The sequence below is a fragment of the Hyla sarda genome, chromosome 12 (assembly GCF_029499605.1).
Source record: "Hyla sarda isolate aHylSar1 chromosome 12, aHylSar1.hap1, whole genome shotgun sequence".
Lineage (NCBI taxonomy): Eukaryota > Metazoa > Chordata > Amphibia > Anura > Hylidae > Hyla > Hyla sarda.
The window spans coordinates 4,455,774-4,473,517 of NC_079200.1; the positions used below are offsets into that span (position 1 = coordinate 4,455,774).

The following is a 17,744-nucleotide window of genomic DNA, read 5'->3' on the forward strand; positions in this document are numbered from 1 at the left end:
GCAGTGGAGAAAAAGAAGAAATTAATGAAAGTAAAGAGGAAGGACAGCAAGAGGTAAGAGACAAACCCCAATCTGGTTGAACCTTTGTGGAGTAACTCTGCAGGGAGAACATACTAAAAGCGCATTCACACACATGCAATATGGATGCAAGTCCTGCCTAAACCACAGTTCTAGTGACATTTAAGCCGGGACTTGTTTCTGTGTTGCAGACGTGTGAATGCGGTCAAACCCGGTTGTTACGGGGCAACCCCATTAATCACAGCCATGCTTTATCACCTTAACAACACAGGGTGGACATGTAGGCCCTGGTCGGGGTCTTTGTTTATGAAGTGCGCTCAAAAGCTGAGCACACTTCATACCCGGTGAGTACCAGCCGTTACCAGTAGCCGGGACTCACCACTAATGTCAGTCATCGAGTGATCAATGTTTTATGTGGCCTCTAAAAGTGTTAAAATGCAAGTGCTGGTTGGTTATCCTCCTTTGTGCTGGTTGGTTATCCTCCTTTGTGCTGGTTGGTTATCCTCCTTTGTGCTGGTTGGTTATCCTCCTTTGTGCTGGTTGGTTATCCTCCTTTGTGCTGGTTGGTTATCCTCCTTTGTGCTGGTTGGTTATCCTCCTTTGTGCTGGTTGGTTATCCTCCTTTGTGACTGGTTGGTTATCCTCCTTTGTGCTGGTTGGTTATCCTCCTTTGTGCTGGTTGGTTATCCTCCTTTGTGCTGGTTGGTTATCCTCCTTTGTGCTGGTTGGTTATCCTCCTTTGTGCTGGTTTGGTTATCCTCCTTTGTGCTGGTTGGTTATCCTCCTTTGTGCTGGTTGGTTATCCTCCTTTGTGCTGGTTTGGTTATCCTCCTTTGTGCTGGTTGGTTATCCTCCTTTGTGCTGGTTGGTTATCCTCCTTTGTGCTGGTTGGTTATCCTCCTTTGTGCTGGTTGGTTATCCTCCTTTGTGCTGGTTGGTTATCCTCCCTTTGTGCTGGTTGGTTATCCTCCTTTGTGCTGGTTGGTTATCCTCCTTTGTGCTGGTTGGTTATCCTCCTTTGTGCTGGTTGGTTGGTTATCCTCCTTTGTGCTGGTTGGTTATCCTCCTTTGTGCTGGTTGGTTATCCTCCTTTGTGCTGGTTGGTTATCCTCCTTTGTGCTGGTTGGTTATCCTCCTTTGTGCTGGTTGGTTATCCTCCTTTGTGCTGGTTGGTTATCCTACTTTGTGCTGGTTTGGTTATCCTCCTTTGTGCTGGTTGGTTATCCTCCTTTGTGCTGGTTGGTTATCCTCCTTTGTGCTGGTTGGTTATCCTCCTTTGTGCTGGTTGGTTATCCTCCTTTGTGCTGGTTGGTTATCCTCCTTTGTGCTGGTTGGTTATCCTCCTTTGTGCTGGTTGGTTATCCTCCTTTGTGCTGGTTGGTTATCCTCCTTTGTGCTGGTTGGTTATCCTACTTTGTGCTGGTTGGTTATCCTCCTTTGTGCTGGCACAGCACTGATCAGTGTTTGCGATCAAAAGATTACATGTAATAGTCTACTATGGGGACTAAAAATAGTATATTAAAAAAAATATATATATATATATATAAATATATATATGTGTTAATATATGTGAATAAGCCCCCCCCCCCGCCCCGCTAATAAAAAATTAAATTGCCCTGTCTTTCACAATTTTTCAAATAAAACATTGTAAACAAAAATAAACATAAACCTATTTGGTATCACCACATGCGCATTGGGCATACATGTAGGTCCTTGCAATCTGTAAATGTATACCCTGGAGCATTAAAGGGGCATTCCGGCCAAATAAATCTTATCCTCCATCTAAAGGACTGGACTGGAGACGTGATGTCCCACCACGCCCCTTATGATGTCACACCACGCCCCTTGTGATGTCATGCCACGCCCCTTGTGACATCACGCCACGCCTCTTGTGACATCACTCCACGCCCCCTTGTGATTTCACGCCGCGCCCCTTGTGATGTCACGCCATGCCCCCTTGTGACATCACTCCACGCCCCCTTGTGATTTCACGCCACGCCCCTTGTGACATCACTCCACGCCCCCTTGTGATTTCACACCACGCCCCTTGTGATTTCACGCCACGTCCCTTGTGACATCAGTCCAAGACCCCTTGTGATTTCACGCCACGCCCCTTGTGACATCACTCCACGCACCCTTGTGACATCACTCCACGCCCCCTTGTGATTTCACGCCACGCCCCTTGTGATGTCACACCACGTCCCTTGTGACATCACTCCAAGACCCCTTGTGATTTCACGCCACGCCCCTTGTTATGTCACGCCACTCCCCTTGTGATGTCACGCCACGCCCCTTGTGATGTCACGCCACGCCCCTTGTGACATCACTCCACGCCCCCTCCATCCATGTCTATGGGAGGGAGTGTGATCGCCAGGCGATGCTCCTGAGATGTGACGTCACGGTCACCCCCCCCCCTCGTTATGTTATGTCAGGCCCCCTCCATTCATGTCCATGGGAGGGGGCGTGACGGCCGTCACGCCCCCTTCCATAGACATGAATGGAGGGGGCCTGTCATAGCATCATGTCACGTCTTCTCCAGTCCCTGAAACAAAGAAGTTTCTGAGACTGGAGAAGCAGCCCTGTATAGAATTCGGGTGCTGCACGAAGATCGCGGGGTCCCACCGGCGGGCCCCCCGTGATCAGGGGATAAGATGTATTTGTTGAGAATACCCCTTGACGTGATTATGAAGCGATTGCAGGAGCTGAGTTAGTTTCATAGGCAATGACTGAGGCTATTAAAGGTATAAATTAAGGAAGCCATGTTGCTCATGGTGCTCATTGGACCCCCACAATGTGATTGCGGGGGTCCAGTGATATAAAATTGAGGGGGAGGGTCTAGAGGGTCTGGTTTATCATTATCATAATTGGGGCTTTCTTTTCAATTTCCCCCCAAAATTATATATTTTTTGGTTGCACCACACATTTTATGGTAAAATGAAATGTGTATTTACAAAGTACAATGTATTGCGCAAAAAACAAGCCTCGAATGGATCTGTAGATGGAGAAGTCATAGAGTTAGGGCTCCAGGAATTATACATTTGACAAAAATAAACTAAATAACAAAACAAACAATGAAATGTATTAAACCTTTCCGTCATTTGTTTTTGGTGACTAGGCAGGAAAAACTCCTGGTGTAAACATCGTGGAGCCGATAGAGGAGGAGAGCGATCCAGGTGAGCATAGAACACGTGATAACAGGCGATACGTGTACCGCCATACGTGTATTATATAACCCTGTGATATGAGGCATTGCTGCTGCTAATATTTCCCATGTTGTCTGAAGCCCAGGATAGCCCTGAATCAGACAGACTATCATGGCCCGTCGCCTCCGCACTGACCGCGAGACTTCGCCGGCTCATCACCGTGTATCAGCGCTGCAATCGCAAGGAACTGGCGCGTCCGGAGATCTTGGCTCCCACCAACCACAGCTATTGGCTCCAGGAAGAGATGGCCAGGAGGGCCGAGATGGATCCCATTATGAAGGAAATGCAGAAGAGGTATATTATGTGCACTTCTTGGCTCTGGGTCATTATAATCAATATTGTTAATTAGCCACCTTATTTTAATTCTTAGTAGATACGTTTCTGAGTGCAAGGGGCCAACTGCAATCTCCAGAACGGGGCCCTGTCTCTCCCTGTGCATAGAGCGGCATGTCGTCATCAATTCTCTATGGGAGAGCCGGAGATACACAAGCGATGTACTCGGGTATCTCTGACACAGCAGATGGATAGATATAAGATGGATAGATATAAGATGGATAGATATAAGATGGATAGATATAAGATGGATAGATATAAGATGGATAGATATAAGATGGATAGATATAAGATGGATAGATATGAGATAGATAGGAGATAGATAGATAGGAGATAGATAGATAGGAGATAGATAGATAGGAGATAGATAGATGGGAGATAGATAGATGGGAGATAGATAGATAGGAGATAGATAGATATGAGATAGGAGATAGACAGATAGATAGATGTGAGATAGATAGATAGATAGATAGATAGATGTGAGATAGATAGATAGATAGATAGATATGAGATAGATAGATATGAGATAGATAGATTTGAGATAGATAGATATGAGATAGATAGATATGAGATAGATAGATATGAGAGAGATAGATATGAGATAGATATGAGATAGATAGATGAGAAAGATATGAGATAGATAGATAGATGAGAAAGATATGAGATAGATAGATATATGTGAGATAGATAGATAGATATGAGATAGATAGATAGATATGAAATAGATAGATGGATAGATGTGAGATAGATAGATAGATATGAGATAGAGAGATAGATCTGAGATAGATAGATGTGAGATAGATAGGTAGATGTGAGATAGATAGATGTGAGATAGATAGATATAGAGATATAGACAGATATTAGATGTTAAAGTTTACCTTTCCTAAGATTTAAAAAAAAAAAAAAAATTATAATAATTGGTGCTGATCCTGTTCTCTGCTTAAATCCTGGTTTAAATTTTTTTATGACTCCTAACTCCCTTGTTTATTTTGCTCGCTCTGCATTAAGTTTACTAAGGAGGAGGGGGGGCATTCCCTCACTTGCCCTCACATCTCATGTGGGAACTTCCTGCCTCACTCACTCCTCAGAGCTGACAACTGGCTGCTCAGTGACACGCCCTCAGATCAGTGACACGCCCTCAGATCAGTGACACGCCCTCAGCTGAGTGACACGCCCTCAGCTCAGTGACACGCCCTCAGCTCAGTGACACACCCTCAGCTCAGTGACACACCCTCAGCTCAGTGACACACCCTCAGCTCAGTGATACACCCTCAGCTCAGTGACACGCCCTCTGCTCAGTGATACACCCTCAGCTCAGTGACACACCCTCAGCTCAGTGATACACCCTCAGCTCAGTGATACGCCCTCTGCTCAGTGACACACCCTCAGCTCAGTGACACGCCCTCAGCTCAGTGACACACCCTCAGCTCAGTGACACGCCCTCTGCTCAGTGACACACCCTCAGCTCAGTGACACGCCCTCTGCTCAGTGACACGCCCTCTGCTCAGTGGCACGCCCTCAGCTCAGTGACACGCCCTCAGCTCAGTGACACGCCCTCAGCTCAGTGACACGCCCTCAGCTCAGTGACACGCCCTCTGCTCAGTGACACACCCTCAGCTCAGTGACACGCCCTCAGCTCAGTGACACACCCTCAGCTCAGTGACACGCCCTCTGCTCAGTGACACGCCCTCTGCTCAGTGGCACGCCCTCAGCTCAGTGACACGCCCTCTGCTCAGTGACACGCCCTCTGCTCAGTGACACGCCCTCAGCTCAGTGACACGCCCTCAGCTCAGTGACACGCCCTCAGCTCAGTGACAGGCTGGTTGACAAGCTTGTTTTTTTGTGTCTGCACAGAGGCTCAACAATAGAGTGACATCTAGTGGTAAGAAGTATGGAGCAAGTTTTTAACCAATGTATATTACAAATATACATAACATGTTATCTAGATTATATAAAAAGTTTATTGCCCATTTAAAGGATTAGTAAGACATACAATTTTTTTTTACCTTAAAGGTGGACCAGAAGAGAACAAGCTGACTTCTATCGGACGGTGTCCTCTTTTGGAGTAATATATGATCCAGACAAGAAGTGCTTTGATTGGACGCAGTTCAGAGCATTGTCCCACCTCGATAAGAAGACAGACGAGAGCCTAGAGAAATACTTCCATAGCTTTGTTGCCATGTGCCGAAACGTCTGTCGCCTTCCGCTCAGAAAAGGTGACGGTAAGAAAACCTTCTTTTACGTTTTGTTAGAACAGAGGAGATTGGGTAAAATAAGACGACGTCTTCTGTTGTGACTCTTGGATTATTATCCTTCCTGTTTTCTCAGGTTCGGCAGATCCGTCTCTGTTTTTGGACCCAATAACAGAAGAACGTGCGGCAAGGACCTTGTATCGTATAGAACTTCTGAGGAAGGTCCGTGAGCAAGTGTTGAGGCATCCGCAGCTTCACGAGCGCCTGAAGCTGTGTAGGCCTAGTCTGTATCTTCCGGTGTGGTGGGAATGTGGCAAACATGACAGAGACCTTTTAATCGGCACGGCCAAACACGGACTTAGCCGTACGGATTACTACATCATGAATGATCCTCAGCTCTCCTTCTCGGATGCTTTCAGAAACTATTCCCAGCATAGTAGGAATGGCGGCGAGAACCTGTGTTGTCATTACCAAATGTCTTCGAAAGCATACGAGCCTTCTGGTTGTCACCTTGAAAGGCCAAACGGGTCTGAGAAGACGGAGGCCGAGACCGAAATAAAGTCTGAAGCTGTGGAAGAACCCATCGAAAGTCGAATGTGTAGCCCTCAGGATCTTTCCTGTGAAAATTTAATTTCCCAAGTCATGTCGAACAACCAAGACGAGTGTGCTCTGCCCGACTCTCTCATGTGCATGATGTATGACGAGAAGGTGTGTAACAGCGCTCTTCTGCAGACAAGCTGCGGTGAGCAAACCTCTCTCGCCTCAAGCTTCTTGGGCATAGTCAAAAGTGAAGCAACAGACTACTCGTTGAGTAAGACCAAAGAAAGGAATTTAACCCAAGAAGAGGAACCTGTATCCAGAGACTGCTTCCTGGGGAGCAATGGTCAGGAGTGTGATCCTTTAGAAGGACAAGATGGATTGGGAAAACCATTCAACAGCAACGATAGTCATCTTAGCTTATCTCCTGAGGATGAGGAGCAACCACACGCCGAAAACATTGGAGAAAAAGACTCTCTAAATGATAATCATTTTTGTACGAATCTCGATGAAACTGCCGAGCAATCTTTGGGTCTAGAACTTGAGTTTCTGGACAAAACCTTTGAGGAACCTTCAGTTCTGAGCACTGGTCTTAGTGAAGAAAAAAGCTGCGGTATAATCGGGGAAAGCCCTCAAAGCCCAAACTGTAATGTTCCAGTAGAGGAGAAGGAGGACTGGGGGGCGGAACTACAGGAAATTAAGGATGACCCCATTGTGAAATGGCACAAGGAGTTGGATGATATGAAGGACCTCCCGTTGGACGAATGCGGTGACGAGCACAAAGTGAAAGACTTGAGCGAACAACATGAAGTCACGAAGCCGGAGGAAAGTTGCTCTGCACAACTCTTGGACGAAGATAAAGACTTTACGGAGTCTAAACACAAAACGGGAGAAATGCTTTCTGACCTCTTAAAGCAGAATGCAGAAGATCCGAAAGTCCAAGACTCTGACGAAAAACCGATAGACTGCTCCAAATCCCTTTCTGACGGGAATGTGAAACTGGAGCTCTGCGAAGTTAAGAAAGAGAACATCGAGGAGGAATGTGGGTGTAAGAGTAAGTGATTACAGTGTACTTTTTTTATTTAATTCATGTCCCATTTTTTTACTGTTTGTATTTTATGACATGTAGGTATTTTGTTGTGTATAAGTGACTACAGTGCACTTTCTTGCATTTCTTTCATATAATACTCTTAGCATTTTCTGACATGTAGGTATTTGTTTGTGTATAACTGATTATGGTGAACTTTGTTTTATTTAATTCATCACCCATTTAATACTCTTAGTATTCTCTGACATGTTTGCATTTGGTTGTGTAAAAGTGATTATAGTGCACTTTGTATTAAATGGGAGAGGAATTAAATAAAGCAAAGTGCACTATAATCACCTTTACACAACCAAATGCAAACATGTCAGAGAATACTAAGAGTATCAAATGGGTAATGAATTAAATAAAACAAAGTTCACTATAATCACTTATGCACAACAAAATACCTACGTCAGAAAATTAATATACATGTCAGAGAATACGAAGTGTATTAAATGGGAGATGAATGAAATAAAACACTTAGTATTCTCTGACATGTATTTTTTTTTTGCGTATAAGGAATTACAGTGCATTTTTTCTTTCATTCATCTATCATTCAAAACTTAGTATTTTCAGTCATGTAGGTATTTTTCTGTGTATAAGTGATTTTAGAGCAGTTTATTTTATTTATCTTACATTTAATACTCTTAGTATTTTCTGACGTAGTTATTTTGTTGTGCATAAGTGATTATAGTGAACTTTTGTTTCATTTAATTCAGTACCCATTTAATACTCTTAGTATTCTCTGACATGTTTGTATTTTGTTTGTAAGTGATTATAGTGCAGTTTGTTTTCATTAAGTTTAGTATCTAATGGTATAGAAGACCAGGACTGGTTCATGAGTAGATATCTTCTTATTGGACCATGTGGAATGGCTTACTATTTAGATCATTTTTATTACAGAATGATAAATTGGTTCTTCCAGATGCCTTGTACTTACCTGTTTTAGCTGATGTGGCAAGCAAAAGGGTTTTTAGCCGTACTGTTCCCTCTTTCAGAACAGAAATTATGTATTAATACTGCCTACATTCCCCATGAATGAGTGGGCGTTTCCCTCCTTGTCGTGATGTGAGGGGGCGTGTCCCTTCATTGTGGTGGTGGGAGGTAATTGGTGTGTGGTGGGAGGGTACGTGCCCCCCCCCCCTTTGTGGTGGTGGGATGTGATTGGTGTGTGGTGGGAGGGGACGTGTCCCTCCCTTGTGGTGGTGGGTTGTGATTGGTGTGTGGTAGGAGGGGGCTTGTCCCTCCCTTGTGGTGGTGGGAGGTGATTGGTGTGTGGTGGGAGGGGACGTGTCCTCCCCCTTGTGGTGGTAGGATGTGATTGGTGTGTGGTGGGAGGGGGCTTGTCCCTCCCTTGTGGTGGTGTGTGGTGGGAGGGGACGTGTCCCTCCCTTGTGGTGGTGGGAGGTGATTGGTGTTTGGTAGGAGGGGGCTTGTCCATCCCTTGTGGTGGTGGGAGGTGATTGGTGTGTGGTGGGAAGGGACATGTCCCCCCCTTGTGGTGGTGGGATGTGATTGGTGTGTGGTGGGAGGGGGCTTGTCCCTCCCTTGTGGTGGTGGGATGTGATTGGTGTGTGGTGGGAGGGGGCTTGTCCCTCTCTTGTGGTGGTGGGAAGTGATTGGTGTGTGGTGGGAGGGGGCGTGTCCCTCTCTTGTGGTGGTGGGATGTGATTGGTTTGTGGTGGGAGGGGGCTTGTCCCTCTCTTGTGGTGGTGGGAGGAGATTGGTGTGTGGTGGGAGGGGGCGTGTCCCTCTCTTGTGGTGGTGGGAGGTGATTGGTGTGTGGTGGGAGGGGGCTTGTCCCTCCCTTGTGGTGGTGGGAGGTGATTAGTGTGTGGTGGGAAGGGACATGTCCCCCCCTTGTGGTGGTGGGATGTGATTGGTGTGTGATGGGAGGGGGCTTGTCCCTCCCTTGTGGTGGTGGGATGTGATTGGTGTGTGGTGGGAGGGGGCTTGTCCCTCTCTTGTGGTGATGGGAAGTGATTTCTGTGTGGTGGGAGGGGGCGTGTCCCTCTCTTGTGGTGGTGGGATGTGATTGGTGTGTGGTGGGAGGGGGCTTGTCCCTCTCTTGTGGTGGTGGGAGGAGATTGGTATGTGTTGGGAGGGGGCTTGTCCCTCTCTTGTGGTGGTGGGAGGAGATTGGTGTGTGGTGGGAGGGGGCTTGTCCCTCTCTTGTGGTGGTGGGAGGAGATTGGTGTGTGGTGGGAGGGGGCTTGTCCCTCTCCCGTGGTGGTGGGATGGGATTGGTGTGTCTTTATGCAGCCTTGTTCATAGTTATCTCTTGTACATTACTCATAGACAAGCCTGATGCTGCTGCAGGACTGGATAATGTACCAGTAGGTATAGGGACCCCTAGTGGTGGGATTTTCAGGAGCTGTTTTCTTTTTTAAGTATTCAACATTTTTTTTGAACAATCATATTACAAAAGGTCTTTCATTTTCATCAGTAACAACATATAAAAAGGTTTTGGATGTGACAGTGCCCATTTAAGTGCGTTTTTTAGAGAAAGTTATTTGACCTATTTTCGCAAATGAAGTGTTTGTATAAAAATGTAATGTTTTTTCGGGCTGTGATTATGCGTTGAATTGTTACTGCATTATTGACACGTTGCATTTTAGCTGGTTTTGTTGTAAAAATTAAGTTTTTTATAGTATCACAAAGATTGAAAAAAAGGGCATAAAAAATGCAGCTACTATATATCCTGGTCCCATAGAGATAGCAGCAGTATACAGATAGAGTTGGGGGAGGGTGTAGAACTACTATACTGTATATCCTATTCCCTTGGAGATAGCAGCAGCAATATACAGATAGGAGGGGAGAAGTGTAACTATTATACATCTTGATCCCATAGAGATACCAGCAGCAGTATACAGTTAGAGCTGGAGGGGAGGTGTATAATTACTATATTATATAGTGATCCCATAGAGATAGAGCTGGAGGGGAGGTGTATAACTACTATATATCCTGATCCCATAGAGATAGCAGCAGTAGTACACAGATAGAGTTGGGGGAGGATGTATAACTACAATATATCCTGTTCCCTTGGAGATAGCAGCAGCAGTATACAGATAGGAGGGGAGGGGTATAACTATTATACATCCTGATCCCATGGAGATACCAGCAGCAGTATACAGATAGAGCTGGGAGGGAGGTGTATAACTACAACTATATATCCTGATCCCCTAGAGATAGCAGCAGTATACAGATAGAGCTGGAGGGGGAGGTGTATAGCTACCATATATCCTGATCTCATAGAGATTGCAGCAGTATACAGATAGAGCTGGAGGGGGAGGTGTATAACTACTATATATCCTGATCTCATAGAGATTGCAGCAGTATACAGATAGAGCTGGAGGGGGAGGTGTATAACTACTATATATCCTGATCTCATAGAGATAGCAGCAGTATACAGATAGAGCTGGAGGGGGAGGTGTATAACTACTATATATCCTGATCCCATAGAGATAGCAGCAGCAGTATACAGATAGAGCTGGAGGGGGGGGGGGTGTATAACTACTATATATTCTTATCTCATAGAGATTGCAGCAGTATACAGATAGAGTTGGATTGGAGGTGTATAACTAAGTACTTGCCCATACCAATTACCGATACTTTTTTGTTTACATTTCGTGTGACAGGGTTTATCATTATTAATAATATTAATACTAATTTTATTATCATTATATATATATATATAATTTTTATTTTATTTTTTTTTATGGGAAAAGTGGGATGTTTCAAGCTTATATAGTAAATGTAAAAGTAAATCCCCCAGATAGCTGTCCCCTATAAGAAAACCCTCTTATAAGCTATATAGGTAATAGATAGGTAGGAACGTATAAGCATCAAACACATATAAGGAACAAAAGTTATGTACATAAAGGGTTGTCTATAAATTCACTTAACCTATAAAAAGTACCATACACAATAACATCACTATGGCCCCAATAAAGTATTGCTATATGACCTTCCACAACACAAAATACCAGGCTGTGGTGTCGGTAGATAAATGTTCCGACTCCGCAGTTTCTTGTACTTCCGACTCCTCTGTATTAATATGCGAATGTAGTTATAAACACTTACAATTGAATCCAAGAAGCTGTTCCACCAAGTTCTTCTAGCAGAGAGAAGTAGTTGGGCAGAAGCTGCTGCCTTCTCCTTTTTGTGTGCTGATCTGCTGCTGACGATAGGGCAGTGGGAGGATCCAGGAAGGGGCATTTATAGTAAAACATGATTTCCCTAGTAGAATCCCATAGTCATGTTTAATTTTAAGCTAACAATTGGAGTTTACAAGTTTTTATAGCTTTAGCTGAATGGCAGCAGTTTTTCCAATGGTTTACAGCTTCAGTCTTGAACTATTGACCCTCCATTCCCTTCACTTATACAAGTGTCTCTAGTCCTGCAAAAAACGTATTTACTTAACCCCTTATCAGTGAGAGGCTAGGTTACCAATGGGTTCCCTGTAACAGCAGAACACAACTCTATGGAAAGTATAAGTATTGCTGCTCCTAATTGTGCGTTGCGTGCCATATAGTAAAGCACATGAAAAGCTTCTGCACAGTCACTTAACGTGTTCGTTTTGCGGTTACGTGAGGCTCTGCATGCATTGGTCTTTATTCTTACAGTAGAGAAGTCATTAATTATAACTTTTTGTGAATTTGGACATTTAAACTTGCTTTTTTTAAATTCCAATCAAAATTTAGTAGAAGTCGGAGTCGGTGCATTGTTTGCCAACTCCGACTCCAGGTACCCAAAATTTCGTCCGACTCCGACTCCACAGCCCTGCAAAATACTATCAAAAGAAAATTGAAGTCATTTCATGAAAGTACAAAATAATTTTTATTGTTTACTATCAATAAAATGCGCAGAGATATTCTACAAAAGTGAGGGGAGGAAAAGACCACAAGGGGGCCCCCTGGGCCCTGATATAACACCTCAAAAAAGGTTTGATCCCGAAATGCCGCGTTGGGGTGGTGTCACTCTGTGCCACTCTCTACTAAGTCAGTGTTTCCCAACCAGGGTGCCTCCAGCTGTTGCAAAACTACAACTCCCAGCCTGCCCGGACAACCATGCTGGGAGTTGTAGTTTTAGAACAGCTGGAGGCACACTGGTAGAGAAACACTGTGCTAAGTAAGAGGCGCAGGAAGAAACATATAAAAAACCTTCTGCTCACCTCCTCCCGGTCCCTGCAGTTGCCGTTTCCCTCCGTGCGGTCCGGTGTCTCCTCTCTTCTCCGTACAAGCAGTAGGACCTTTCCCTTTTCAGCCAATCACTGGTCGCAGCGGTGTCACGTGTCAAGCCAGTGATTGGGGGGAGAATGTGACTGGGAGCAGAGAATGTGATGGGGGGGGGGGTCTGATGAGATGGAGCATGTGGCGGGGGGGGGGGGGGACGTGACATGGGGGAGAATGTGACGGGGGGGTGTGAGATGGAGCATGTGGTGGGGGGGGGGGGTGATGTGACATGGGGGGGAGAATGTGACTGAGGGGGGGGGATGAGATGGACCATGTGGCGGGGGGAATGAGGATCAGAATGAGATATGGGGGGGGGGAGAATGTGGCTGGGGTGGTGGTTTGGGGATGGGGGAGAATGTCACGGGGAAAGATTTGGGGAAGGCATGTGACCCGGGAGGTGGGGGGGTTTGGAGGATTTTAAGTGAGGAGGATGTAACGTGGGGGGGGGGGGGGTGTTGATAGAAATTAAACAGGGGAGATGGGAAATGGGTGGTGGACATGAAGTGGGTGGATCGCAATATTTAGGCCCATAATCGCACAGTTTCCCCATATGGTGCAGCCCTCATCTCTAGTATGTATTGTACGGCTTTCTTTCCTGTATCTGGGTTATAGTAGTAGGATGGCTACATGCACCGGGTATATGTTTATTTTAAATGTTTGTACTTTTTGAGGTGTTATATCAGGGCCCGGTGGGTCACCTTGCGGTCTTTTCCTCCCCTCACTTTTGTGGAATATCTCCGCGCATTTTATTGATGGTAAACAATAAAAATGATTTTGTACCTTCATGAAATGACTCCAATTTTCTTTTGATAGTATTTTAGGTAGGAGCACAGTAGATAGTTCCCCACATTATGTAGATAGATAAATACCAAAAATGGTACCAATAATATCTACAGATCATGGTGCAAAAAAATGACTCTCATACAGCCGTATATGGGGAAATAAATAAGTTATAGGGGTCAGAAGAGGGAAATAAATACTTACTTTGTTAAAAAGTTTAAAAAAGTAGAAAAATAAAATAAAACCTATATGAATTGGGTATCATTATAATTGTATAACTATAACTCTCTTGTTTTTTCCATCCACGGACCCCTTAGGGGCTTGTTTTTTGTAGGATCAATTTTACTTTGTAGTGACACCTATCACAGCTGTTGGCTGTCTGGGCATGCTTAAAGTTGTAGTTTTGCAACACCTGGAGGTCCTTGATTTGGAGACCCCTGATGAGGTAGCTAGGAAATTCAAAAAGTGTTGGGCAAAATCTGCATTTTCAGTTATGACCATGTCTCAGCCCCACAGACCAACCTTTATATGTCGTTGCATGTTTGTTTGTGTTTTGTTGCTCACTTGCAATGCCTTTTAGTGTGTGTGTGTGTTCATGACTGTGAAAGTTTTTCAACACTGAGTACCTGGCCTGGGATTTTTCTCTCCTTTTTGTCTTCTTTTTACATTTGCCCTGACAGAAGAGGCCACACACTACGACAGAACGTGGATGTGGAAGTCTGAACCTGCAGGTTAGACAAGTCAATTCTTATAGGCCCATGTGTAACCTTGTGACCGTGGACAACTATGAACTTTGCCATTCACTGTGTTATACAACTATTTTTTGGACCTTTTTTTCCATGTAACTTCTTTACATTTATCTATTTTGAGTATAAACATACAGGATATATGGGCAACCCCCCCATGTCTGATCGCGGGGGGTCTGGCCGCTGGGACTCCCCACGATCTCGGGCCAGTGCTGCGGTGTCATGGTCACGAAGGCCTGGGGCTTCCGAGATCGTGACATTATGCCACTCCCCCTCCATTCATGTATATGGAAAGGGGCGTAATGGCCAGTACACAGCCATCATGCCCCCCATAGACATGAATGGAGGGGGTGTGGCAGCTGTGATCGCCATTCATCCGGCACAGAGTGGAGTTCGCTCCATGCACCGGATGACTAGGGTGCTGCGGCGGAGAGCGGGGGGGGTCCCCAGCGGCCGGACCCCCATGATTAGACATGTTATCCCTTATCCTTTGGAAAGGAGATGGCATGTCTAGCGGCGGAGTACCACTTTAAATAGTTTAGTGCCCCCGATCACACACATTTCCACAGATTCTTGATACCCCCTCCCGTTCCTGAGATATGAGGGTTTATAGTTTGTCTGACAAGTCTGGGAATAGTCAGATGGGCGTGAACTCAATTTTAATAATGGGAGTGACTATCAGGTGATGGGTGGGATTATACAGTCAGGGGGTGTGAATGGTGCACATCGAGGGGCAGGTTTGTCTATAATACACACCCCCTGACTGTATTATCCTGAACAATACATTACAGCCACTCCCATTATTAAAATTAAGTTCACGCCCATATGACTATTAACTGAATTATCAGACAAAATATAAACCTTCATATCTCAGGAATGGAAGGGTGTATTAGGAAACTGTAAACAATTGTGTGATCAGGGCGCCACGATCTAATAAAATAAAATAAAAATTGGGATCGGCCATTGGTCTCTTCTTTAAATATTTTCTTTATTTTTTTATCACTTTTTTTTTTACCTGAAATAAAAAAATAGAAAAGAAAATTAAAAAAATATGTAAACGTAATAAATAAATTCAAATAATAAATAAATTATAAGTCAATGATGTGATGGTTCCTCTACACACTGGTGTAAACAGATCTGTAAATGTATAACCTGTCGCTTGTTCTTATATCTTATCGTCTTGTTCTTCTTTTTATCCATAGAGCTTCTTGAGAAGTTTCCGGAAGACGAGGCTAAAAGTTGCACAATGTCCAACACTAAGGAAGTAGCGCAGGATTTTCAGGACGGCCGAGCCCCGACCATCGCCCAGCTACTGCAGGAGAAAACCCTGTATTCCTTTTCCGAGTGGCCTAAGGTGTGAAAAGCGAATCGCCATTTTAGTCATTACTGACCCCGTAACCCAAAGCGCTACTAGATTATTCCATTTTGTTTAGTTTCGGGACTCTGTCTCTTGCAACAATACAGCTTAAAGGGGTACTCCGCCCCTAGACATGTTATCCCGTATCCTAAGGATAGAAGATAACGTGTCTGATCGTGGGGGTCCATCTGGACCCCCACGATCAGACACGTTATCCCCTATCCTTTGGATAGGGGGTAACACGTCTAGGGGTGGAGTACCCCTTTAACTCTGCTCTATTTTTTTTTCCACCAAAACTAATTAACCCTGAAAAAACTCACATTTTCCATTTCGTCCCTTCAGCAGCATCCTGGGACTCTTGGAAAGCTCCTCGGTCTTCATGCTGCTGTTTGTTCAGTAATGCTCTCTAACAAACTCTGGTGCCTACGCAGAACAGGTGTTTTCGTACTGAGATTAAAGGGGTACTCCACTGCCCCAGCATTTGGAACTTTTTGTTCCGAACACTGGTTGTGGGCTGCGGGGGCCTTGATGTCACAGCCACGCCCCTCGTGACATCACGGCCTCGCCCCCTCAATGTAAATCTATGGGAGGGGGTGTGGCGTGACAAGGGGCATGGTAGTGACGTCAAGACCCAGCAGCCCGCACCCAGCATTCGCAACAGAATGTTCCGTACCCTGGGGCAGTGGAGTACCCCTTTAAATTTGCAGACAGGTGTATCTTATTTAGTAAATATGTGACTTGTGAAGGCAATCGGTGGCACCAGATCTTTTTTGGGGTTTGACAATGGTGAATTAATTTGCACTTAACACTTTTTCCATTTTTTTTAACATTGGACTATTCCGTGTCGGTCCATTACATAAAGTCCCAATTAAATAAATTTGAATCTGTGGTTATTAAAGTCTGATGGTTGGGTGAATACTTGTTTTTGTGTAGTTCTTTCCAGTCTGATCACAGTGCTCTCTGCTGCCACCTCTGTCCATGTCAGGAACTGTCCAGAGCAGGAGAGGTTTGCTATGGGGATTTGCTCCTACTCTGGACAGTTCTTGACATGGACAGAGGTGTCAGCAGAGAGCACTGTGGTCAGACTGGAAAGTACTGCACAACTTCCTGTGCAGCATACTGACGCTGATAAGTACTGGAAGGATTAAGATTTTAAAATAGAAGTTTTTTTTAAATCTGTTTAACTTTCTGGCACCAGTTGATTTAAAAAGAATTGTTTTTCACCAGAGTACCCCTTTAATCTAGGCCTCATACCCTATTTTAACCTGACTGGACATCGTAGCATTCCGCACCATTGAGTCAGGTTAAAATGGCGTATACGGCCCGTACACCACCAGCAAGGCTTCAGGGATGGTCATATACTCCAAATATATTGTTTATGGCCTCCATAGCGCTGTCCTTGGAGTCTGTAGTGATTCTGAGGATTTGGGGGGGGCCGGATGGGTTGGAGATGATCTGATATTTGTTGAGTCCATGAAGAACCTGATCCTAATGTCCTCCCTCTCCTGTAGGATCGAGTGATCATAAACCGGATAGACAATATTTGTCATTCGGTGCTGAAGGGGAAATGGCCGTCCTCCAGCCAGCAGTTTGAGGCGCAGTGCATGGTGCCATCCGTGTTAAACAGCAACCTGTGTCCGAGGAGCAGCTACAACACCGCAGAAGCACAAAACTCAACCTATAGCAATGGCTCTCCTGGGTCACAAGTGCAGAAGGTACGGAGCCGAACTTATATACACGGAGCGGCAGTGCGCCAGTTTGGGGCCAGCCTCTGTTCATTCTTCATCGGGCTTCCAAACATTGCAGACGTCTTTTGTCCTCCTTTCAATGATCAGTGGGGTCCGACTGCCGGGACCGCTAGTCATCCCCTATTATGTGGATTACATTTGTTTATAAGAGTGCAACTATAATGTGGGTTATGCTCTTCTTAGTCTTCTTTACACTTCTGTTCCTTTGCTTCCCTATGCTGGTGGTCATACATTGGTGGTCATACATTGGTGGTGATCATACATTGGTGGTGGTCATACATTGGAAATGGTCATACATTGGTGGTGGTCATACATTGGTGGTGGTCATACATTGGTGGTGGTCATACATTGGTGGTGGTGATACAATGGTTATGGTCATACATTGGTAATGGTCATACATTGGTGGTGGTCATACATTGGTGGTGGTCATACATTGGTGGTGGTCATACATTGGTGGTGATCATACATTGGTGGTGGTGATACAATGGTTATGGTCATACATTGGTAATGGT

General features: G+C 44.9%; 1 protein-coding gene across 6 annotated transcripts in view; it reads left to right on the top strand.

The window, feature by feature from the left end:
- CHD6 (chromodomain helicase DNA binding protein 6) overlaps window positions 1-17,744 on the top strand; it is a 136,930-nt gene that overhangs the window by 109,238 nt on the left and 9,948 nt on the right. For 3 of the 6 annotated variants that reach the window (XM_056549343.1, XM_056549348.1, XM_056549344.1), the window contains exons 27-34: window positions 1-53; window positions 3,134-3,191; window positions 3,302-3,515; window positions 5,568-5,776; window positions 5,883-7,337; window positions 14,062-14,112; window positions 15,330-15,481; window positions 16,996-17,199. In XM_056549343.1, coding sequence (XP_056405318.1) covers window positions 1-53; window positions 3,134-3,191; window positions 3,302-3,515; window positions 5,568-5,776; window positions 5,883-7,337; window positions 14,062-14,112; window positions 15,330-15,481; window positions 16,996-17,199 — 2,396 coding nt within the window. The remainder of the gene's footprint in view (window positions 54-3,133; window positions 3,192-3,301; window positions 3,516-5,567; window positions 5,777-5,882; window positions 7,338-14,061; window positions 14,113-15,329; window positions 15,482-16,995; window positions 17,200-17,744) is intronic. The other 3 variants (XM_056549345.1, XM_056549347.1, XM_056549346.1) reach the window with 3 other exon arrangements.